This window comes from Xyrauchen texanus, chromosome 32, assembly GCF_025860055.1.
Source record: "Xyrauchen texanus isolate HMW12.3.18 chromosome 32, RBS_HiC_50CHRs, whole genome shotgun sequence".
Taxonomy (NCBI): Eukaryota; Metazoa; Chordata; class Actinopteri; order Cypriniformes; family Catostomidae; genus Xyrauchen; species Xyrauchen texanus.
This window is the reverse complement of record NC_068307.1, coordinates 17,764,278-17,789,839: the sequence shown is the minus strand read 5'-3', so window position 1 is coordinate 17,789,839 and position 25,562 is coordinate 17,764,278. Positions and strand designations below refer to the sequence as shown.

Below are 25,562 nucleotides of genomic sequence, written 5' to 3'. Positions count from 1 at the left end.
AAGATACACCACAATTCAAACCCCGACTGACAGTATCTGTTTTTTGAGATTGCACAGTTTAGCATATGCGCGCAGAATGATGCTGTTTTTTGTATTTAGACGAGATTGGGCCCAGTCTGATAATGAAAGGGGCGATTTGTCGCCATCTCATGTATGTACATGATACTACAATGAATGTGGCTTAAAGTGATAGCTCACACAAAAAATGAAAAATTCTCATCATTTACTTACCCTCATGCCATACCAAATGTGCATGACACAAACGAAGATTTTTAGAAGAATATATCAGCTCTGTAGGTCCATACAGTGCAAGTGAAATGGTGGCCAGAACTTTGAAAGTCCAAAAAGCAAATAAAAACAGCATGAGGTTGAGTGAATTATGAGAACATTAAATTTTTTTGGTGAGCTATCCCTTTAAAGATTCCATGAAATCAAAATGAAAGTTTTGCTGCTTTTTCTTTTATTATTATTATTTTTGTTAAATAATTCCATGCATTAGACGTAAATTTCAAACAGATACTCCAGAGAATATTTCTCAGAGTAGTTTATTTTTGAAAGTCAGTCTCTATATACCTAAACAAATAGCCTGCTTAGACATTTTGTAATACAACATGCCCCACAATATGGGGTTAGTCACAATTGAGCCCGCCGTTAAACCAGTTTTGTAAGGTACTGAAATATCAATCCATTTTTTAGGCCAAAAATATTGTAAATATTGTAATTGACAATATACAATTGTAAACTTGTATAAAATTTGGGACATTTAAAATATTTGTGACAACCTGATCCTACCTGACATTTATGTAGACCCTTGTAATAGTTAAAACTTTCTATTAAAATCTTGCATAATTTATGCCAGTGTTCATTTTTTACCAAACTGGTATTACAAAAAATATAATGATGATATTGAAATTTTGGTTTACAGGATAGAATTTACACACACATTTGTGTCATTTTAATTTGACTTTTAAACGTTTCTGAGATGCAGCCATTTCACCTTGTGACACATAGCCCTGTTCGCCCCCACTCTTTTTCATTATTCATTTATAAATATATACGTAATGACTGAGAAAGTAGATAATTATTACTAATGCCAAATTAACTTTACTTACATTTTTGCATTGTCATTATACAGTTATGATGCTAATGTGGAATATTAAACTCCATGACTTATGATGTACAAGATTTATGATTACTGTTATGATTCTATTATGACAACATGGAAGAAAATCTGTTCTGTTGTTCTTTCAGCAAACACTGCAGATGAGCAGTGATGTTGTGTTAGGAATCCAGCCTGTAGATGGAGTACAAGACCACTTCATGCAGTAGCTACAGAAGCTGCCTTAGAAATGTTGCCATGACCACTTCGATTTCACAATATAACAAAAACAATATTACAAAAATTATAATTCAGTCTTGAATGGGTGCAAAATCAATAAAGATTTATCTAAATCAGGTCAGTATTTATGTACTACTGATGAATGTCTTCCTCATTAACTCTGATTTCTGAAATATGTTCAGAGGCTGCAGTAAATCTTTTAGCCGCTGTCTGATTGACTTCCACAAGATCATAGCTTCAAGCTTTCAAAAACCGAGCTAACACTGGCAAAAATATCAAAGTCTATGGGATTTTTGAGACCAGTTCAATCAACACAATGTCTGACTTGGTGCTAATGATAATAGTTCACTAAATCTTTCTAGTCACTCTAATTTCAAAAGCATCCTGTGCTCCAACATCTGAGAAACATTAGTAGATCAGTGATTATCGAACATGTTTAACAACGTTGGCACCTTTTCAGGCAAACCTCACATTCGTTTAAGTACTACCGCCTACACACTCCACCCTGATGTTCTTACAGCCAGTCCTCACGCAGACTCTACAGCAGGTTCCACACAGATCCGCCATACTGGCCTGCCAGTTGCCGTGGTAACTTGACGTGTCTCCATTTGCTCTGATCAATGGAAATGTTGCAGTCGCAGGGGATTGGAACACTGCCAGCTCTCTCTCTCTCTCTCTCTCTCTCTCTCTCTCTCTCTCCAAGACAGAGGAAGACACAAGGAAGAAATGGAGGCAGGTAAAGGGGTGGGGTGGTGGTGGGTGTAAAATACCACCAGCTGGTTTGCCTTGACCTATCTGGTCAGGGTTAAATGATTAGCCAAAGAGGCATATCATTTCATTTGGGTTCATTTTCTGTAATCACAGAAAGCAAGTTGAAATGACATTCTATGCGTAATGTGGTTTAAGGGTTTCCCTAAAACTACCATGGTCCTCTTCAGATTTAACAGAGTCTGAATTTCTATCTGATGGAGAGGAAAGTCAAAATGACTGGTGTGTGTTCACTTGTGTAGGTTTTAAATTCAGAATGATGATTTCCGTCAGGCAAAAGTCTTGAGGAAAGCCACGTGTAATGTGTATATAATAAACTCTTTTTAAATTCAGATTTGTATGTATTATTTGCCTTCATATAGAACTGTCAACCCTGAATGCCAAAAAAAATTAATATGACATGTTTACATAACAAACTGACTAATAAATGGTCAGATATAGAAGACAGTAATGAGTGTACAATAATGTACACATATAGTTGTGTAAAGGTTCAAAGGTTACATAGAACAACCCATACACGCACACACGCAAATGTACTTATCTATCCCCTGATAGCACGTGTACATCACCCACACGTCTGTTTGATGTGTGTTTGCATCTGAAAGACGTATTTTTAGGTTGTTTTCTCATCTGGAATACGTCTGTAAGACGTTTCCTCTCGTATGTCAATAAGACATTCAGCTGATGTTTTTGAGATGTTTATGATTTATAATATTTGTATAATCTGATATTTTTAAGATGTTTCGGAGATGTTACGAATTGAAATAAAAACCAGTTGTTGACTCAACCTATGCTTTTTTTTAAATTCTTACAAGTTCTTACAAGTTAGAGTAACTCACTAACCTCTAAAGTTGTCATTAATAAAAAGTTTAAGTGGTCCTAAATAAACAAGAATTGAAATGACCCATTTTGGAATCATAACTAAAATATATATATTCTTTAAACTTTTGATTTGAGTACTACCATCTCAAAATTATCAAGTACAAAATGATGGCTGTATGGAATACCCATGAGCCCTTCCACTTGAATAAATTATGTGTTTGGTCAAAACAAGGGAACTTCTGAGGAAAGATGATTAGTGTAGTGTAGAAAGAAACTTAGAGCCTGTTAAATTGAAGTAATTCATCCCTAATCAACTGTACTTTAGAAAAGTGTGGAATTATGTGCACAAAGAAGTACTCCAAAGTGCCAAATGGCTAACTGATCAAAAGTACAATAATCTACTGTAGTTAACATGTCAAATCATTGAACTTATCATAATTTGTTGGAACCATAGAATGATTGAAACTCTAATTCCCTATAGTTCATCACATGACTAGTTTTGCCCTGTAATGGCAAATCCAGTACTGGTTCTGTGTCACCCTCATTAGCATTTCAGAAGTGGTTTGTTCTGCAGATACTGTGATATTTAGCCATTTGAGTTGGAGAGAGAGCCTTGGGAAACTGCTTTGTAAAATGAAAGCTTTAACACTGTGAGCAGCTGAAGCACCTGAACATCAAAGGGCAACAGTTTTCATTAAAGCTTTTGAAAATTTAATCAGAGTATGTAAACTAAATATCAGGAGGGGCAAAGGAAATTCATCACCCATGCACTATCTTCTAGGCTTCTACACCAGACTTGGGATTGGAATTTAAAAAGTGTGTAGATGTGTATTTTGATGGATCTGTTTTGGGTCATTTGTTTATTTTATTTTGAACTAGTGGTTTGGCACTAAAATGGATAACGAAACTAAATAGAAGGTCTACAGCTGTTCAAAAGATTGCAATATAATTTATTAATATTTCTACATAACATAACTCCAAAAAAGTATCTGTCTCATTTGTCTTTTGAAATTATTGTCAGATAGCATATTAACCCAGGCCTTCCCCTTCTTACAACTGAACAGAAAACTTGGTGAATGTTCAGAATCCATTTCAGCTGTTCATCTTTCCAAAGCATTCAGTATAATCAAAATAATTGAATGTCTATCTGATTGAGAGCCCAAATCCTCCCCCTGAAAACACACATGTAGTTCTCATTAATATGATAAATTGCTTCACACTCAAGGCCCCCAGTGCTCAGCCCCAGTCACCATAGCAACAGCCAGAGCTCTGTGTGTGTGTTTCACAGACTTCACGGTTGCAGTAGATGGTGTGGGCACTGCTCGTGTTTGGAGAATGTGTAGGTATCAGAGTTACCCTGGCAGAGGGAGCAAGTCTGCTTCTGGCCAAGTGGGTTACTTAGGACCAAGGTGGACTCTTGTGAACCATCAGCTCTTTGAGAGATTGTGGGATAACCCAGATAATTTGAGTAAAGGATACTAAGAGATGTGACACACCATTACCTGTAAAATTTTGAAACAGGATAAGATATAATTTCAGAGCGTGGGACATACTTAGCCTGTAGCTACACCTGTAAAATGTATTACTTTAGGCCTACTACTTTTTGTGGAATAAATCTGCAGTACACTGCATCTGTCATTTCTTTGAAAATATAAACAAATCTATAGTGTTTATACCTAAATTACAGACATTTTCGAGATATAGGTTCACTTTCATTTGGACTGAAAACTAGATAGAAAATTAGAACGATTAGACCTCATCAAGCCCCATTAGACCTCCTCAGACTCCCCAGAAACCACATCATGCCACCTAGAGACAACCTCAAACCTCATTAGACCTCCTCAGTCCCCCTAGAAACCACAGAAGACTTCATTAGATCTAATCAGACCCTCTAGAGACCACATCAGACCTTATATGAATTCAACAGACTCCCTAAAAACCACAACAGACTCCACATCAAACCCCATTAGAACGCACATTACACCACATCAGACTAGTAGACCTATAGGACCCATATACTGTATATCAATACATATCAATATGTGAGATACGTCAACTGTACTCCAGTCTTGAAACGATCTACAACATCTGTTTGAATGTAAGTAATTGAAGGAGATGCTTGAGCGCACTGAAAAAAAACTGAAATTTATAACCCTTGCCTTGTTATTGTAACTCATTGTTTGGGGGGGTGAAACAGGGATGAAATCATCTTGAATAAACACTGAACTCATTCATCTTAATATACAGCATCTTGTTTATTGTTGTCTTTTATTTTGTCACTTTTTCAGAAACTGCATCAACAGCACGAAGCATCTATTTTGAACAATCATCCACAGAGATCCTGGAGCAGCCCACAGCACCGTAAAGAGAGAGCTGACACACACAGAATTCAGACTGCAGTGACTGCTGTACATCTACATTATATTAAATCTGTATTCTTCACTGACTACGTTTACATGAACACCAGAAAGCGGCTTATTGCAAGAAAGTGGCATATTGCAAGAAAGTACAGTGCATTTACATGCACTGTATACGTGCCGTACCCTTTACTCTTGTGTACATGCGGTTCAGTTAGTAAAGCTGCTTTGTCCACAGCAATGTAATTTCCTCACAACACTTCTGTATATAACAAACATGGTATTCGAAGAAAACTTCACTATTTTTATTGCCTGTTCCTTCGCTTTATTTCCAGATATTCCAGAGTTGTTGCAGTCTTTGTTTTCCAAACTTCCTATCGCAAATTGCGCTGTAAGAGTGGGGTTTCCCTCTTACATAAAACTCTGGGATTTCCCCAGTGTAATCATGAGGGACCGTGTCTATATTTTACATTGGTGTGTATAAATGGGTATAGTTTATAGTGTATGTGCTTATCCCACTGTACTCCCAAATTTTTTTAATTATTTCCACTTTGTTGACTTGTTGTTGGGCTCCGTTTGTTATCTGGTCTCTTTACGCACATTTGCACTCTTCGAAAACCTGTTGGAACACCACTTATATGTTTACATGACCACATAAGCCACATTCTCTGAGAGAAACCTGGATTTGTTAAACTGCTTAGTCTTAATCCCTTAAACAGCTTAAACAACACAATGTTTCAGAACTCCTCTTACAGCAAAAACCCTGGAATAAACCGTTTTCTTAAGTGCATGTAAACGTGGTCATTCACCTTGACAACACGCACATAACATGCATCAAGTCCATCTAGAGGAGAGCTTTGGTCTGGGAAACAGCATGATAAAGAAGATGCTAATAATCAAAGATCAGTGCCAGAGAGTTTGTAGAAATATTTTTTTGATTTACACCTGGAAAAGTCTTTTTTTTTTCTCATTATGACACATAAAATGTGGGACCTGTAATAAATTCTTCACATGAACCTGTTGTAGAATTGCTGTTCTGAAGTACAAGGTACATGAAAGACACATTATGTGAAAATCCAGTTCATTCTAAAATTCATCTTAAATACCTATAAAGTTCCAATTCACCTCTTGACAAACAAAGAGATGAAAGTTATTTATAAGTGCTTATTCAAGGTACTCGCATATTTTCCACCAAAGTTTCATAGAATAGACAAATCTTCGGTAGATTTGAAATGACCAGAATGCTGTTTATCAGCAGTTATTATGAGATTGCACATGTAAAATGACATTACCAGGGTACCACACATTCCTTCAATATTAAGATTTATGGTCAACAAATCTGGGCTTTTCAATGGATGAGTCCTAAACTATTTAATTAGGTCCCACCAATCTTGAATCTTGGTACATTCTTGGACATTACCCTTGCTCTCCTTCATTAAGAGCCAACAAAAATATTGAAATCATTTAGATTTTGCCATGAGTGTTACAGCAGACAAGGCAATTAAATATTTTCTAATATCATTGTATCACTACAACATCCACTAAACAATCGTGCACACACACACACATACACATAAAATTAGCTTGATATCTCAGCCACACAATTTAGATCTTAATGTCAAGTATGAACAGAAAAATCACCAATACAAATAAACCTTAACCTTAATTTACAATCTGCCCAGGATTGTGAGATTATGTAAATATAGTAAAATGAAAAAACTCCCAGTTTTTATATTGTAGTTGTGCTCTTAAGTCATTTTATGCAGGATCTCCCATGAAGCTCTATTTACTCAAATATTTTTTTAGTTGGTCCAGTCCTTCATATATTCCCAATGGAGTCAAATAAAGCAATCAAAACCAATTAAATGTCCAGTAATAGAGTGGGAAGTGCATGGTGATGTTCACTCCGCCATTTGTAGTTGTGCTTATAACTTCATTCCTAAGGGCATTGTCACTCTTTGACATGCCTGCCACTTTGTAGCTTTTTGTAGTAGTTGTCCTGTTCAGGGTGGTTCTGAATGCTCTCCCTGTCCAGCAGAACCAAAGGGGTCTTGCGCCGCAGACTGCGACCCCCTGTGGTTTGACCAACGGGTGGGAGTTGTGGGGGAAGTGGTGGCTGGGGGGGCTCAGGGGGCTGGGAAAGTGCATGCTCTGCCTCACTGGTAGAGGAACAAGGAGAGGCGCTCCTGATGTGCCGGTAACCATGGGAACCCTTACGGTTGAGATTCTTGAGCTCATATGACTCTGTCATGTTTCCATCAGAAGATCCTCTCCACTCCCAGGGGTTATTGGGGTTGGAGGTCATACGTACCACAGGGTGGTGGGGGGCATGTGCATCTACGGTGACAATGCCCGAACCGCTGTCACGTTCTGAGGGTGTGCGATTGGGTGATGACTCTGTGCCTGTGATGGATGATGTACAGGAAGAGGATGATGTCTCAGAGGATTTGGCCGATCCAGACAGGAGTCCCTGTTGCTTTGACATGGCGATGACCTGCATGAGCCGAGGCTGATTTCCTCCCTTGAGGGCTGGAATATTGGCACCACTTTTCTCAGTGATGGACACCCATTTAGCCCGAGTGCTTGCACTTTTAGGGGATACAGGTGGGGGTACAGAGGGCTGCCCGGGGGGACGAGGGGGCATCACTACTCTTGCTCCAGCTGGTGGATTAGCTGGTTTGGTGGGCTGTGAAACAGATGGATAGATTGAAGAATGCACACTGTCTTCTTCTGTTGTAGTGTCGTCGCCACCGTCTGAGCCTTGCTCGCTGGTGTCTTCATCTGGAAAGCTTCCGCATCGCATCTCCATCGATTTTTGCTTCCATTCAGACACCAACTGCTGAGACCGCATAGGGTCCAATGGTACAGGCACAGGTACCGTCACCAGACGCCTTGTTGGTTCCTCTGGAGCTGTAGCACGGGGTAATGTATTGCTGAAAGTAACCATGGTCTCCTTACCCATATGGCTACGTGGTGCCAGCAACTCCACATCCACACTAGCCCTTTTTAAGCTGCCCAGGGAGGCTTTCTCTCGCTTTACAGGCCGGTTCAGACCATCTAGAGATGCTGGGGATGTAATTTCCTCATTGCTCTCAGACGCGTGTCCTTTGTTATAGACAGAGTCGTGACCTCGCTGAGCCAGAGCCCTCAACGCATCTTTCTGCAGAAGAGGGGGTTGAGGGATAGCAGTGTCCTCTAGAGATTTAAAGTTGGCAACAGCATGGAAAGCCTGGAGAGAATTGTAGTTTAAATTGGTATCAACATTGAGGCTACAATGGCTTTATTACATTGTTTAAATCAGTGACATATGAATGTGACATACTGAATCAACCTAATCTAGAGAACCACTGGAAAACATTAAACTAAAATGTAAATGGCTTATTGCTGCAGACAAATAATTTAATAAAGCAGCATAACAAACAACATAATGAATGGGCATTTGAGTATATTTGGTTCCATTTGTAGGCTACTCTAAAAAAATCATATGAGATACAGTACATAAGGCCACTTTCCAGATATGGTGTGAATGGCACATGTGTACTGATGAGTCTTCAGATGGAAATTACATAATCTTTGGTGGACTTTTAGCAAGGCCTTAATTAAGTGGGTGTTCTTTAACAATGAACATGCATGCTGCTGAATATATATAAAAGAAATAGCAAGTACACTAGCTCACGTGACATGTTCAGTGTTTCCCGAGAGTTCACGCTGGCAAGCTGTTTTGAACCACAGCAAAAATCTCAAAAAACGCAGTAGTTTTGAGGCCTGGTTAGCTCAGCAAGTAAAGATGCTGACAACCACCCCTGGAGTCACGGGTTCGAATCCAGGGCATGCTGAGTGACACCAGCCAGGTCTTCTATGTAACCAAATTGGCCTAGTTGCTAGGGAGGGTAGAGTCACATGGGGTACCCTCCTCATGTTTGCTATAAATTGGTTTGCTCTCAGTGTGTGGCCAGTTGCCAGTTGTGTGTGGATGCCACAGAGAATAGAATGAAGCCTCCACATGTGCTGTCTCCACGGTAACACGCTCAACAAGCCACATAAGATGCATGGATTGACGGTCTCAAACGCGGAGGCAACTGAGATTCATCCTCGCCACCTCGATTGAGGTGAGTCACGACTTTGGGAATTTGCCGCTCCAAATTGTGGAAAAATTTCTATTCAGATTCTATTCGCAAAATGACGTCATACATGTTGTTCATTCTTTGATTTTGCATTGTATATCGGTCCCTTAAGGCTTATGGATAAGATTGGGATTTAAAAAAATATTGTTGATATGTTGTCTGATTTGAAGGGTTAGGAAGAGATTAGGGTCTGGTTTAAGTTATATGGCAAGGGCTATGTATGATTTACAGTAATGTTGTTCAGGTTAGGGTTAAGAAAATCATGGTCACCCGATTACACCATTACAAAGGACAATGCAATGTAGCTTACTGTTCATAGTTTAAGGAACATGATTTTCTGTAAAGATGCTTTAAGCTCTAATAACAAATAAAGTTACTAATCAAGTTGACGTCCAGAACATGTCCTATTTTGGTAACTAACCCAAATGCAGTGCAGTGCTGACAAAATTTATCACACCATAGTGCAATCTGCAAATTAACATCTGGAAGCCAGACACTCACCAGGTATGCAGCAATACCAGCTCCAATACAGAACCCAACATAAACATCAATGGGGTGACTTCGGTACTGGGTGATCTGAGTGAGTCCTGTCAAAGCAGCCGCAATGGCAAAGGCAAAAACCAGAACGGGTTTGAGCAGCTTGGTGCTATCTGAGATTGTTGAGTTGAAGTACATCTGGAAGAACAGAAAGCAGCACAGATTTTCAAATGTCTTGCACAAATTAATAACATGCTGCTTTGCAGCTTCTGACAGTCTGACAAGCACAAGGTAGGAAGCAGCATCAACTTATCTCCATGTCTGTCACTTGAAGTGGATCCTACCACATATGTAGACATGTGAAGCGCTTACCTATAATTACTTTACTAATCTAGAGAACAAGTGCTGATGAACATTTAAATAATTACAGGTTACATTAATACATGACCCATCTTAAGTAAGCTCATGTGTGATATGTCTGTTCCATGCACATCTAAATTATATTAAAATATTGTATTGGTTTTTGTAAGTGTGATATACAATCACTATATCACAATCTCCATTTCTCTGGTAGCAATGTGATGTCGAATGTATTCAAATGTAAGGTGTGGTTCTAGCACAAAAACATTTTCATACATTTTGATAGACAATTGCATTTTCAATATCATCATATTGATAGTATCTTAAAAGTAAAACCTTTTACCTATAAACAATTTTACAGAAGTAAAAATGTTCACAAAATCATTGAGATTCATAGAATATTGAATTCATAGGTTGATTTTATTTTATTTTATTTTATTTTGTATTTCTTATTATTAAACCTACTAGTGTCTTTCAATGTATTATTTGTAATTAGCTGCCATACAGATATACTCTGCATATTTTGTCTCTCAAAAGTATATATACGTAAAAAAAAAGATTACGTTTAAGTTTTAGATGCTGTAAATACATTGAAATTGTATGTTTCAGTGTCTATCCAAAAGGTACATATATGTGTGCGCACACTTTAAATACGAACATCTACGAATATATAGGAGACCACCCTGCTACTAGAGCAAATTACCACAGCAACCTGTGAAGTTTCCATACAAACAACATTTTATTTGCTGTAAACACACACAAACAGACACACACATACTGCGAGGGTGCCGAAGAGACTTACTGAAATATAAACAGCAGCAAAGGAAGAGAGGGTTGCATGCTGGGAAGGAAAGGTTTTCCTGTCACAAAGGAAAGCAAACACCTCCAGTAAGTGTAGACCAGATATGCAACAGAAGTTACTGTCAAATGTTTTTGTCTTTGACAAAGAGTGAGTAGGGAGTGTAGAACGGGTGGGGGGTACAAAAGGGTGAAAGAAAATTGTGGTTGTGCAAGGTTGATTTGTTACAGTTATTCACATTATCAGATGTTACCTTAATTTTCCATTTTAATGCATGCCATTACCTGGCAGATAGAATGGCATGCTGATTCTGGCCAGAGCAGATGTCTTTGATTATGTAAGGGTTCTTGTCACAGGACACACCTGGGACAGTATAATTGGGTTTGCACACTGTAAGAAAGAATGGTGTGTGATAGCCAGTGGCCAGCTGGATGACATCAGTGACCAGTGCTGTCGCACAAAGACCAAAAACATGAACACCTAGAAACAGAGACAGATGAAGAGGAATGAAACATTGATGACTCATTTTATCGGCTTCATGTAACACTTTGTGCCTGACTCATGTTATGTAATGTTCATCTGCATATTTCATTTTGCAGCTTTGAAAGAATACAAAATTTCAAATTTTCATTTCATTGCCCTGGTTGTAGTAGTCGAAAGCAAAATTGTATTGCTTAGATGTTGCTCTTTCATAGTTCAGTACAATTCTCAGTGATGCTTCATCAAATATATCCTTTATTTGTTTCTCCTTAAATCCCTTTGGAGAAATAAAATAGACACAAATTACATAAAAAAGGTTTATGCTTTAGAAGCACCAGCAAGAGTAAACAACTGGTAACACTTTACAACAATTAGGTTATATTGTTAGCTTTAGCTAACTACATTAGTTAACAAACTAACAATAAACAACACCTTTACATCACTTATTAATCTTGGTTCAAGTAAATTAAATATCCATCCATCCATCCATCTTCAACCGCTTATCCGAAGTCGGGTCGCGGGGGTAAATTATATATATTCCAATTTATTTTTAGATTGCGGCTGGCCCGCAATAAAAAGAAAATAGTACAAATATGAATAACTACAACCTTGACCAACACAAAATAGGTATCGTTTGAAAGCTTAGAAGCTCTACTTTACAATACATGTAGCCAATACATTAAATAGCCATGTGTAATATGTTGTTGGGAAGCTCTCCAAGAGTAGAATACAACCAGCCTATTTTTTTTAACTCACAGAAACAATTATAGTGAGTAATATAGTAATACGTATTTGAATTTGACATTTATGTCAAGTGTTGAAAAAAATCGAGATTGAAACAGGTGTTGCTTACATGCTGCGTTCACTTATAACTTCATGAAAAATAGACATAAAATATCACATACCATTACTTTTGGCGATTATCTTTCAAACGAGCACACACACAAGGTAATTGGATGCATAGATCATAAGATCATTGACAAAAAGTTAAATGTGCACAATGTGCACACAGCATCTGGCTATCTGGCATCTTGCAAGAGTTGCTGTATGCCACTGACAGGTTATCTTTAAAAACACCCTCAAAGCTTAAAGGATTCAATTAAATGTAGTATATTAACATTAATAAAGATAATATGAACAAAAACAAACTAATAATAAACAATTTTATTGATAAATGCTGTAAAAATGCATTGTTAATTGTTAGTTCATTGTGCATTAACAAATGTTAACAAACAGAACCTAGAGTTACCAAGGAACTATAAAACAAATTAGAATTTGATCTAATTCTGTTTTGATCTTTGATCTAATTTGATCGAAGAATTTGAGAAATGTTTAATGTGTTTATTTCTCTGACTGTTTTTTGTAGACTTTGGTATCTTGGCAAATCTGAGCTCTTCTGAAACTTACTGGTGTCTTTTTCTTAGAAGAGAAATCTTAGAAGTAAATGGTCTACACTTATATAGCACCTTTTTAACCTTAACGGTATTCAAAGCACTTTACACTGTGACACATTCACCCATTCATTCACACATTCATATACAATGCAAGGTGCTAGCCTGCCATTGGGAGCAACTTGGGTTTCAGTGTCTTGCCCAAGGACACTTCGGCATGTGGAGTCATGTGGGCCGGGATTCAAACCACCAATCCTGCGATTAGTGGCCAACCCGCTCTACCAACTGAGCCACAACAACTGAAATATACTTTTAGGATTTTTTTTCCCCCCTATGGAAAATTGTCTTACAATGGACAGAGAATGACATACCAACAAAACGAACAGTTCTCCGCAGGAAAGAGTTAAAGTTACAGCCCCCAGCATTGATGCTCCCCTCAATACCCGGGCGAAACTTTAGTTTGGACTGCATACAATACAGCAGACCCTCACCCATCATGATCTGTGCATACGAAAAACAGAAAACCACATGGAATAATACAGTTATTCAGAAATCTGAATATTGTCCTGTGTAAATGTAATTTGAAAATGATTACAGATACACAGATATTAAATGTTGAAATTCACATACATAAGGGCATATGAAGTTTTGTTTTAAAAAACATAAAAGTAAAAATAAAAGTCAACATGAAACGGTATTAGAAACCTATTTTACTTCCATGATATGATGCATTTCAGAGTGAAACAGCATATTTAAAAAGAGACCAATGTAGGGCAGAACTTGATTTAGATTTTTTTCATGGAAAGGTATGCAAAAAATGTCCCTCCTCCCTGAAAGATATTCATGAAATAAGTGTTGAGATATCTCACCTGTCTCTGTGACATCTCTAGACTCTGTAAACAGCAAACAAAAATCTGTTTGTGGACCGTGGTCTCAGCTGACGCTTTCGACCTGCCAATCATTTTGCGCGTTCTCAAAGAATTATTGAGGCTTAATGCAATTTTTATGCCATGTTGCTCATAACAGCTATCCGTTTTGCTGCTGTTGTTTTTAACAACCGTTTCTGCATGATGTCGGTCTCAATAAAGCTCATATGGTATCTTTGAAATGTGAGGTTTTGGAAAGAGGGGAGTGGTTTATTCAACGGCTCAGTCGCATGGAAGCAGAATGGCTAAAATCGCTTACAGCACCTTTAATGAATTATTTCAATTGGCATATCTATGACGAGACAGTTTAGGTTTCAAATAGTTACAAAACAATCCGATTATTTTATTTAAATATAGGATTCAACTATTGTCTCACATATCGGCAAGATTTTAGAAAGGAATTACCTAAAACCGTAGGCTAAAACAATGACTATATTTTTATTTGACCATTGGTTAACATTAACCAAGACAAATAATGTGCACTGATGAATCATGCACAATAAAACCAGGAACATGTTTTATGGAAGTAAATAGGGTCAATTTTGATTTCATGTTGACTTTTGGTCACATTTGTTAAAGGGATAAAGATTTAAAAACAATAAGTTGGCATTATTGACTATCTCTTATCTCACAGAGGCGGCAGGGCCAGCGAACGCCAGACTCAAAAGCATGAGCAGAGGAATGAGCTCATCTCCGCTGTCCACGTAGGGCATACTGAGAGAGCGGTCATGGCAGCGAAATCCCACCTGTGCTGGCTGGAGCACATCCGTGAGCTCCAAGAAGTAAAGGGAAACCATGGAGGAAGCCACTATGGGCAGCTATAGGTCAGAGGAGGAAACGTGCAAGAGAGGCGTGTAATTAAAATGTTTCACAATGTAATAATAGAGAGAAAGGCTTTGTATATGTAGTACATTTTCTAATAGCCTTTCTTTTCCATATACAAATAGATATTAAAGATTCATATTACACAGGCATATCAAGATCAGAGCACAGGTTAATTACTGTAGAGCGACTGTGGCAGATGGCAGTTAAATGTCATCTTAGAGTACAGTACTTGAGGAATGACAGTATGCTGAAAGGTATTCACAGTAGCACACTCAAGCTGACACTTATTGTGCGTTTTCAATTATGTCTTCAAAGAAAATGAGAAAGCCTGGTTGTTAGGAGTGTGTAATGTAATTATGTGAGACATTAATTGCTCTATTTAAGTTTTAAACTCCGGAAAACAAAGGATGGCACGTACCTCTACAAAATAGAAGCAGGGTAGCAGGGTCAGGCTGTCTTTTGGAGGTTTCTTCTTGATTTTTTCACGTACAGTCATCATGATGATACTCCTCTGAAGCTATTTTGGTGACATATAAGTTAATATTAACACTAAATTGTGTAATTTTTTTTATGTTAAAATACTTGCATTTTTTTCTATCCCAGCTTAATATGCAGAGGCAACTATAAGTAATCAATTTGTAGACTGGTTTCCTCCAAAAGTGTAACCACTGTGGCTTTGTGGCACTATAAATACATTTCTCTGTTTATACATCATAAGCAGCCCAACACACCACATTGACAAAAGCAATGGCATCGGTTTGGGGACTATCTGTTGATCTGACCAATGGAGTGGGGTATTTGGGAAGCCCAACCTGGCCTACATGATGGTGAAATTGTAAGAAATAATACGTGTTGGCTTGTACAAAATGTACAACCTTTACTCCCTTAAAATAAACAAACCAACAAACAAAGGTATTAAAAAAAGTTAAGTTAACCCATAACCCAAACCTAAACTTAACTATAAAGTCTAACCCCTTACCCAAACCTTGATTGAACCAAGCCTAACCATGATTTTAATGACAATCACTGTTGTGTACCACAGAAAAAAGAGAAACATTGGGGTTTTGAAAAAGCGTTCTTATGAGTCTTTCAAATTTAGTTTACCTAAATTTGACTCCTAACCCAAACCCCAAGCCTAATCATAAAGTACAATTACTTCCCCAAACCCTAAATAAAGTGTTGGATAAGAGCTTAGCTAAAATGTGATTGAATCGATTTATAATTGTGTTTGTTGATTGTTTGGTCACTATGAGAGTAAAAGTCACACCTTACCTTATGAGCCAAGTCGAATAGTATCTTACAATTTCGCCATCTCGTACAAATTATTACAAGCAGTAGCGGTTTTAACCACCATGCAATTGCATGGGGCCCTGGACCTCGGGGGCCCACCGGCCCGAGTATGTTAAGACACCTTTGTTCTGTATCAGTTGTTGCGCTACATCTAGACTGTTTTTAGCGCAGGTGTCACACAGATTTAACGTACTGAACAAGTTAAGGCTGCAAAGAGGTGACTGTTATAATTTTTTTTTACATTATTCCAGATTATTCTGCACCAAGCAAAGTTTCAGTGCTTGATAAACGGCAATGTTGTTTTTTTTATTTGCATTTTTGTTTTATGCTCTAGTGTGCTGTGGGGCTACCGTGGCTTGTATATTTGTTACAATACTGTAACAAATATTGCCTACGATGCTTCGATGCTTTAGCCTACATAAAATACAGCCTTTTGCAACATGATGAACAATACACTGCAGCATTAGAATATAAGCTCCAGGTGAAAGTAAATAAGACTATATTACTATTGTACACAACAAATCATCAAAGTAATAATAATAATACTGTATCATATTATAATGACAAGCTGGACAACAATAATATAATAGTACAACGAAAGAATAATAGTAGAGAGAATTATTTATTTCAGCTTTCATATTATCACATTCCCAGTGGGTCAGAAGTTTACATACACTTTGTTAGTATTTGGTAGCATTGCCTTTAAATTGTTTAACTTGGGTCAAATGTTTTAGGTTTTCTTCCACAAGCTTCTCATAATAAGTTGCTGGATTTTTGACCCATTCCTCCAGACAGAACTGGTGTAACTGAGTCAGGTTTGTAGGTCTCCTTGCTCGCACATGCTTTTTCAGTTCTGCCCACAAATTTTCTATCAAATTGAGGTCAGGGCTTTATGATGGTCACTCCAATACCTTGACTTTGTTGGTCTTAAGCCAATTTTCCACAAATTTGGAGTCATTGTCCATTTGGAAGACCCATTTGTGACCAGCTTTAACTTCCTGGCTGATGTCTTGAGATGTTGTTTCAATATATCCACATAAATGTCCTTCCTCATGATGTCATCTATTTTGTAAAGTGCACCAGTCCCTCCTGCAGAAAAGCACCCCCACAACATGATGCTGCCACCCCCATGCTTCACGGTTGGGATGGTGTTCTTCAGCTTGCAAGCCTCAACCTTTTTCCTACATAATGATGGTCATTATGGCCAAATAGTTCCATTTTTGTTTCATCAGACCAGAGGACATTTCTCAAAAAAAGTAAGATCTTTGTTCCCATGTGCACTTGCAAACTGTAGTCTAGCTTTTTTATGGCAGTTTTGGAGAAGTGACTTCTTCCTTGCTGAGCAGCCTTACAGGTTATGTTGATATAGGACTCGTTTTACTGTGGATATAGATACTTGTCTACATGTTTTCTCCAGTATCTTCAAAAGGTTGTTTGCTGTTATTCTGGGATTGATTTGTACTTTTCGCACTACAGTCATCTCTAGGAGACAGAATGCATCTCCTTCCTGAGCGGTATGATGGCTGCGTGGTCCCATGGTATTTATACTTGCGTACTATTGTTTGTACAGCTGAACGTGGTATCTCCTGGTATTTGGAAATTCCTCCTAAGGATGAACCAGACTTATGGAAGGCCACAATTGTTTTCTGAGGTCTTGGCTGATTACTTTTGATTTTCCCATTATGTAAAGCAAAGAGCCACAGAGTTTGAAGCTATAGGCCTAAAAGTACATCCACAGGTACAACTCCAATTGACACCAATTAGCCTATCAGAAGCTAATTGATTAATTGCCAAAATACATAATTTTCTGGAATTTTCCAAGCTGCTTAAAGGCACAGTTAACTTATGTAAATATATGTATATGTAAACTTCTAACCCACTGGAATTGTGATATTGTCAATTAAAAGTGAAACAACCTGTCTGTAAACAATTGTTGGAGAAATTACTAGTGTCATGAACAAAGTAGATTTGCCAAAACTATAGTTTGTTAATATGCAATCTGTGGATTGGTTAAACATATTTTTTTTTTTATGATTTGTAAATGCTCTAGGTTATGAGTAAATATTATTTATGATTGTTTGTTATATTCATCATGTATCATATTTATAGCATTAATATTTCTTGTGGAAGGCTTTCATTTGTCATGTGGTACATGATTGAGTGCTTTAAAATACATTGAAATCCTGGTAGACTTTTAATGCATGGCTTAATTCAGTGCTACATTGCATGAGTAAAATGTACAATCAAAAAATGTGTAAAATGTATTTGAAACAGTGTATTGCAAAGTACACTTTTTTTGAGAAGTTCTAATTAAATCCACCAAGAATTATTTGTAGCCTTTACTTTAAAATATGGCTTGTTAAATTTACAAGCAATTTCTGCATAGATATTGCTTCTTAGGTTTTTTAAGTAAACCAATTTTTCAATTTTCTAATAATTTTTTTTTGAGTACACTTTAAAAATATTTTATGGTGAAGTAAAAATAGCAGAAAAGGTTAAGATTTGTATTCAATTCAAACATGTAAAAAATTATGTTCTATCTTATTGTAATGATTACCCTGTCTTGTTTCTCTGTTGCCCCCTTGTTTTCTATCTTGTCACTTTTCACTTCTTAAGTTTTCACTTTAGTCCCTTATTTAATTCCATAGTCCACCCTGTCTCGTTTCACTGTTGCCCTCTCGTTTTCCATCTTGTTGTCACTTTAGTCCTTTATTTGATTCCACAACCCTCTGTTAGCGTTCGTATTCACTGTTCATTGTTTACACCTGCCCTGGTTAATTTGCCTTTGGTGTCTGTTTATCACCTTGTTACCTTGTTTGAGTTCTGTTCTTTCATTGGCCACCTTTCCCACGTTTGTCTATTTATACCCCGTGTCTTTGTGCTGTCTTTGTCGATCGTTGTTTGATGTCAACCTGGTGTGTGATTCTCCCTCGAATGCCCTCTTTGTTCATCTCGTGTTTAGTTTATACTTTTATGTTTCCTTTCCCCATCGTGGGCTGTTCCTTTGTGTTTTTCCTGTGCTGTTCATTTAATAAAGTTTGAACTGCGTTTGGATCCGTACCTCCTCGTCTGCCTCATTGCTCATACGTAACACTTATACGTAAATATAGTCTAATGATTGTTTATTATCTTCACAATACGTCATCATGTATCAATTCTAAAGTAGAAAACCTTGTGATATTTATTTGCTAATTTGAGTACATTTCACAGGTAAAGGCAATACGTAAATTTTACTTAACTTTTCAAAGCTGGTGTTCCCAGCATGCACCGGGCATGTGCTTGCAGGGTTTCACTGTTAGCAAGTTGATTTATAACGTTTTTATTGTTGATTTTGTTGTTACGTTTGGTAACTTCTTGTTTTGTGAAGTCTGAAGTTCATTGCCTACTCCAAATTACCTGTTTATGATCACAAAATGTATCTGTTGATTGTTACCGTCATTCAGTTTTGTGCACCAAGTATTCAGCTGAACACTAGCACAGTTTTGGATCTTGTTGAAATCGCCTTTAATGCAAGATGATGTTGTCAAGTTGATCCCTGTGGAAGGCTTACATGTGTCATGTAGTATATGACTAAGTACTTTGAAAAATAATTGAAAAGCTAATACACTTTCAAAAGCATGGCTTAAAGGGATAGTTCACCCAAAAATGAAAATTCTTTCATCATTTAGTCACCCTCATGTCATTCCAGATGTGTATGACTGTCTTTCTTCAGCAGAACACAAACTAAGATATTTGGACGAATATTTCAGCTCTATAGGTCCATAAAATGCAAGTGAATGGATTCCAAATTTTTGAAGCTCCAAAAAGCACATATAGCCATCATAAAAGTAATCCATACAACTCCAGTGGATTAATTAATTTCTTCTGAAGCGAAAAGCTAGGTGTGCATAAGGAATAGATCAATATTTAAAACTTTTTTACTAAACATTTATGAAGGTCGAGGTCACAGTGTCTCGCTGGTCATAACCACGTTGGCAAGTGCACACAAAAACTGATGTGTTAAAAATGAAAAAATACTGATGCGCAGTGTTGTTTACAAAAGATGAGCATCAATATTCATACATAGATGCCTCATTCTCCTGGTTTGGATACACATGTCTTGAAATGGTCAACAAGTAGAACTGTTTTAATCGGTTTGAATGAAAGTGAATGGAGGAGATGCCACAGACCAAGCTCCTTGCTCAGACCGCTGAAGAAACTGTTGTGTGGAAACAGCATTGCGGTCCATAGGAACAGATGCTAATAAGGTCTCTTCAACTGAATATCTATGTAGAGGAGGCTTATGCACTTACATCATGTGAGAGGCAGTTTGAACTATCGATTTAAAAAAGTTTAAAATATTGGTCTATTTCTTCCACACACCTAGAATTTCGCTTCAAAAGACATTAATTAATACACTGGAGTCGTATGGATTACTTTTATGATGACTATGTGCTTTTTGGAGCTTTGAATATTTGGGACTTGCACTTGCATTTTAAGGACCTACAGAGCTGAAATATTCTTCCAAAAATCTTTGTTTGTGTTCTGCTGAAGAAAGACAGTCATGCACATCTGGAATGGTATGAGGGTGAGTAAATAATTTGAGAAATTTTATTTTTGTGTGAACTATCCCTTTAATTCATTGCTACGTTGCTTGAGTAAATTTTACAAACAGTTAGTAAAATTTACTTGAAACAGAGTATTTCAAAATAAACTTTACTTGTTAAAGCCACCAAGAATTGTGTGTAGCTGGCACATCCTGTCACCTTGTCAGGTTGGTTTTCTGTCGGACGGGACCATGGTATCATCTGTCTGTCGCTTATTTCATGTGCGTTCTTTGTGTGATGTCATGGTCCTGTCACCTTATCAGGTTGGGTTTTTGTCTGACAAGGACCATGGCATCATTTTTCCCTGTCTGACTTGTGTTTCGTGTCCAGGGCATGGTGACTGGATCCTGACTTCCTGTCTGGTTCGGTTTTGGTCTGTGAAACTCATGCTCCATGTTCTGTTTGTTTTGTTCCAAGCGTGTTGATGTTTTCGCCTTTATGTGTTTCAGGTGCTGCTGGCATGTGGAAGAAGCGTTTCCATGGGAAACCTGATTGTTTCCATGGGAACAATGATCATGCCAACTTTCAGCTGCAAGCTGCACTTGCCTCTTGTTTGTTCATGCCTACATTAATCCCCTTGTGTGTCATGTCCCTGCGGGATTGTCTGATTCAGTGTTAAATGTAGTTCAGTGTTGACTGAAAGTCTCGCTAGAATGTTGTTTGGTGTAAAGTAACTAACCATAAACTCTCTGCCTAGTTGGTCCTGTCTTGTGTATCTGTTGGTGTGTGTTGGGTGTGTGGTTGCCTTCAAGTTCACTGTGTGTCAGCTGGGTTTCCACGGAGGATACCGCATCTTTGCCCGCGTGTCGGGAGCTAGATCGCTCCACCCTGCTGGGTGACATTCTGCTCCTCATTAAGCTTCAATGGAGGATTCCACTAATATATTCTTTCACAGTGACTGCCCACATTTATTGTAAAAAAAAATAAAAATCATTTGAACTCTTCCTCTGCATTTGGGTCTGTATGTTTCACTATCGCTTGTTACAGTAGCCTTTAGTTGGAAATATGGTCTGTTAAATGTACTAGCAAGTTCTGCTTGACAACGGCTTCCTAGGTTTTAAGAAAACTCCACTCCGATTTTCTTTTTTCAGTGTATGTTTGGAAACCTGCTAGAAAACAATCATTATTTTGTGCAATTCCACTGGGTGACGCTACGAATTACATACTTCAGCTTTAAATACAAGTCATAAGGCCCTACAGAAATATTAAAATTATTAAAATGTTCTCATCTGAAACTGAAAATGAGGCCCTTCTGAATAAATAGACTGTGTGCCTGAGAAAAAATAAATAAAATAAACAGCTCTTCCCAGAATATTCTCAAAAGAGCATAATGAACAAATGTTGACGTGGGCTATTGTTTGAGCAGGCAATGAGAGAATAGTGTTTTGTGCTCTGTGCCAATTTAACAGTGACTAAACAAGACTTTTCCTGAAGACACTCTCTCAACTCTCAAATGGGAGTGAACGAGGTTTTGCTGAAATTAGCAGGAAGCCTATTTTTTTTAAAGTAGATGCTCTGTTTATCCCGAAGAGCCACATATGCCTCACAGGGAAAATATTTCTGTGTGTGTACTGACTGTGTGTGATTGTGTTTTTAGGGCGATTCCATAGAAACTGTGTTCTCTCTTATACAGAGTGTTTGTGCTTTCACAGCCTCACAGCAAGAGGCATTGACTGTGACGAAAGTTTAATAAACTTGACTGGGTTTCTCACTGTGACAGCAGGGTTAAAGTGTACCACTTTGTGACAGTGATGGGTGTCCAAAAAGATGCATGCAAAATTGACCCACAACACTTGCATGGTTTGATAAAAAAATGTCAAGCACAATAACCAGTCAAGGCAAGTCATTACACATGAAGTAAAGTGACCCAGGGAAAATCAATAATGTAATCAAGAGATAAGAATGAGCTGTATCAGTCTCACTAACATCAACAAGCACCACTCACTGATGAAGAGAATGATGATTTCAATTACACTGATTCACACCATAAAAGCTTGCTTACTAGTCATACAATGTCTGAACAAACAATTTCCCATGACATGCATTAGGTAGGATAGACAGATAGACAGATAGATAGATAGATAGATAGATAGATAGATAGATAGATAGATAGATAGATAGATATTCATTGTTATGAGGATGTTATGTAAACTATTACTGTGCTGTATAGTAGCGTCACTGCGACAATCTCAGTGTTAATATATCGCACGCCCATATGCACTGCAAGCGACGCGACGAGAACGCTCCCTTTATCATCAACAAAGTTGTCTGCTCTGCGAGCGCGCGACGTCGCGCTCACACTAGAATGCTGTCGTTATAATCAACGAAGGTATCTACACGCGCGTTGCAGAGCATACTGCTTTGTTGATTAATAAAAGGAGCGTTTTTGTCGCGTCACTTGTTCATTCTCGCAGAGCTACGATTGCTCATCACGCAGGTAGAAAACTGGAAGAAGAAAAATCTCACCTTCACTGTGAAAACAGGCGATTCCCGGAATAAACGGGGCTATCCTGAGTGATGACTGCCTGCGTTTTTTTCTAAACGATAATAACAACAACAACGTATTCCTTCACGGGTTTAGACTGCGGTTCTTAGTTCATATTCCTCTTTCTGCTCACGTTTTCCACGGAGCAATCACGCAGCCGTTGACTCCTGTTATATCTCTGACTGCTGGAGCCAAGCTAAATTGTCCTCACCTCACTGAGCTGCCAGTTAGAGCTGCTCTTTATGCAGTCAGACATCCAATATCAGACCCCCAATCTAACATTAGCCTACAGAGGGGCTTCAGTAGACCCCAGAACAAGAGATGCAAAGATTTTTCAATATTGTATCAAATAGTATCCTTTGATCTTAATATAAATTCAATCCATCATCACCAGTCATCAGGTGTGGCAGCATTCCTGATCATCTTCTCACCTCTCTCTACAGCAGAGCTCTGCGCTAGTGCAGTAATTTTCTTCTCCATGCACATCCAGGTAACATGTGTTTAGATAACAGGGTGGGGTGGGGAGACTATTGGCTCATTGGACAGGATGGATTTTGATTTGTGTTTTATAGCAGGATGGGAGCCGAATTTGTATGAACTCCCCATAAAACAGCTTCCCATTAATTTCACTGTTAGGACAACTAAACAAGCCACTGAGTAATTAGCAAAGATACCTTTTTTATCTTGTTGAAGGTCTTTAAAGACTCCATGAAATCAAAATTGGGATGTTGTGGCTTTTTTAATGGTTTGAATCGCAATACACTAAATATAAAGGGGGCAAAAACATCCCAAAATATCTGTTTTCAAAAATATGAATAAACTTCAGTGTTCAGAGGCATCCTAGTCGCATTGTATTCAGTAGTTATCACCTCAGCAATTCAGGCATGAAATGTCTCCAACACATCTGCGGATTTCACCCTTATTCCTCCTCCAAATTTAAAATAAAGCCTAAAAAGGGAATCTCAATGATTACTACATTGAGATTCCCTACTTTCATTGGATAGTTTAGAAACTTCCATCGCGGTTTGGAAACACCCACTGATTACTACATTGAGATTCCCTACTTAGGCGGCTGTGGCTCATGTGGTAGAGCGGGTTGGCTGCCATTCGCAGGGTTGGTGGTTCAATTCCCAGCCCTCATGACTCCACATGCTGAAGTGTCCTTGGGCAAGACACTGAAACCCAAGTTGCTCCCAATGGCAGGCTAGCGCCTTCATGGCAACTCTGCCACCATTGGTGTATGAGTGTGAGTTTGCAGCCTTTATGTCAGCTTGAATCAGTCTGTCCACTCTTCACTAACCTCTCTCTTGGTGATAATGTAAATTGTGCTTTGGCTCTGTTCCTCTGCGCAGATGAACGTGGTTTGAGACACCGGTGTACACACGGATACAGGACATATCAGAGCAAATGGTCAAATAAAGAAAGAAAGTAAAAGGTTTGGTACGTTTATTCACCAAAGTGACATTCAACTGATCACAATGTATAGTCAGGACATTAATAATGTGAAAAAGTACTGTTATAATAAAAAATTGAGAACTTCATAAACTATTTCAAAGAGTTCTCATAAAAAATCCTGCATGAGCAGCAATGATAGCTTTGCAGATCCTTGGCATTCTAGCTGTCAGTTTGTCCAGATACTCAGGTGACATTTCACCCCACACTTCCTGTAGCACTTGCCATAGATGTGGCTGTCTTGTTTGACACTTCTCACGCACCTTACAGTTTAGCTGATCCCACAAAAGCTCAATGGGGTTTAGATCCATAACACTCTTTTCCAATTATCTGTTGTCCAATGTCTGTTTTTTGCCCACTCTAATTTTCTGTTTCAAAAGTCATCTTTTCTTTGCAATTCTTCCCATAAGCCCTGCACCTTTGAGCTTCTCTTTACTGTTGTACATGAAACTGGTGTTGAGTGGGTAGAATTCAATGAATCTGTCAGCTGAGGACATTTCTCAAACTAGAGACTCTGATGTACTTATTGTTTAGTTGTACATCAGGCCTTCCACATCTCTTTCAGTCCTTGTTAGAGCCAGTTGTCCTTTGTCTTTGAAGACTGAAGTGTACACCCTTGTATGAAATCTTCAGTTTTTTGGCAATTTCAATCATTGTATACCCTTCATTCCTCAAAACAAGGAATGAGTTTCTAGAGAAAGCTGTTAATTTATTTGCCAATTTTACCTAATATTAACCTTAAGACATGCCAGTGTATTGCATATTGTGGCAACTCAAAAACAAACACAAAGACAATTCTAAGCTTCATTTAATGAACCAAATAGCTTACAGCTGTGTTTGATATAATGGCAAGTGATTTTTTAGTACCAAACTAGCAATTTTGCATGATTACTCAAGGATAAGGTGTTGGAGTGATGGCTGCTGGAATGTGATGACATCAGTCATGTCCTGTCTATAATTTCTGATCAGTTGAATGCTACTTTGGTGACTTAAAGTAACAATTTTCTTCCGAAACAGCAAAATCTGCACATTATTCAAAATTTTGGCCACAAGTGTATATCCGGAAAAAGTTTTTATAAAA

General features: G+C 38.0%; 1 protein-coding gene across 2 annotated transcripts; it reads right to left on the bottom strand.

Moving 5' to 3' along the window:
- Positions 1–4,364: 4,364 nt before the first annotated feature.
- On the bottom strand, positions 4,365–23,562 carry plppr3b (phospholipid phosphatase related 3b). Of its 2 annotated transcripts, none has more exons than XM_052101240.1 (8): positions 23,461–23,562; positions 15,087–15,185; positions 14,476–14,661; positions 13,289–13,418; positions 11,331–11,526; positions 11,050–11,107; positions 9,912–10,085; positions 4,365–8,515 (listed from the first exon to the last, which is right to left on the bottom strand). In XM_052101240.1, the coding sequence occupies exons 2-8, from the start codon at positions 15,165–15,167 to the stop codon at positions 7,238–7,240; spliced, it is 2,103 nt and encodes a 700-aa protein (XP_051957200.1). In that variant the 5' UTR covers positions 15,168–15,185; positions 23,461–23,562; the 3' UTR covers positions 4,365–7,237. The 2 variants fall into 2 exon arrangements, with proteins under 2 accessions (XP_051957200.1, XP_051957199.1); XM_052101239.1 differs by having other exon boundaries at positions 23,011–23,495.
- Positions 23,563–25,562: the final 2,000 nt, after the last annotated feature.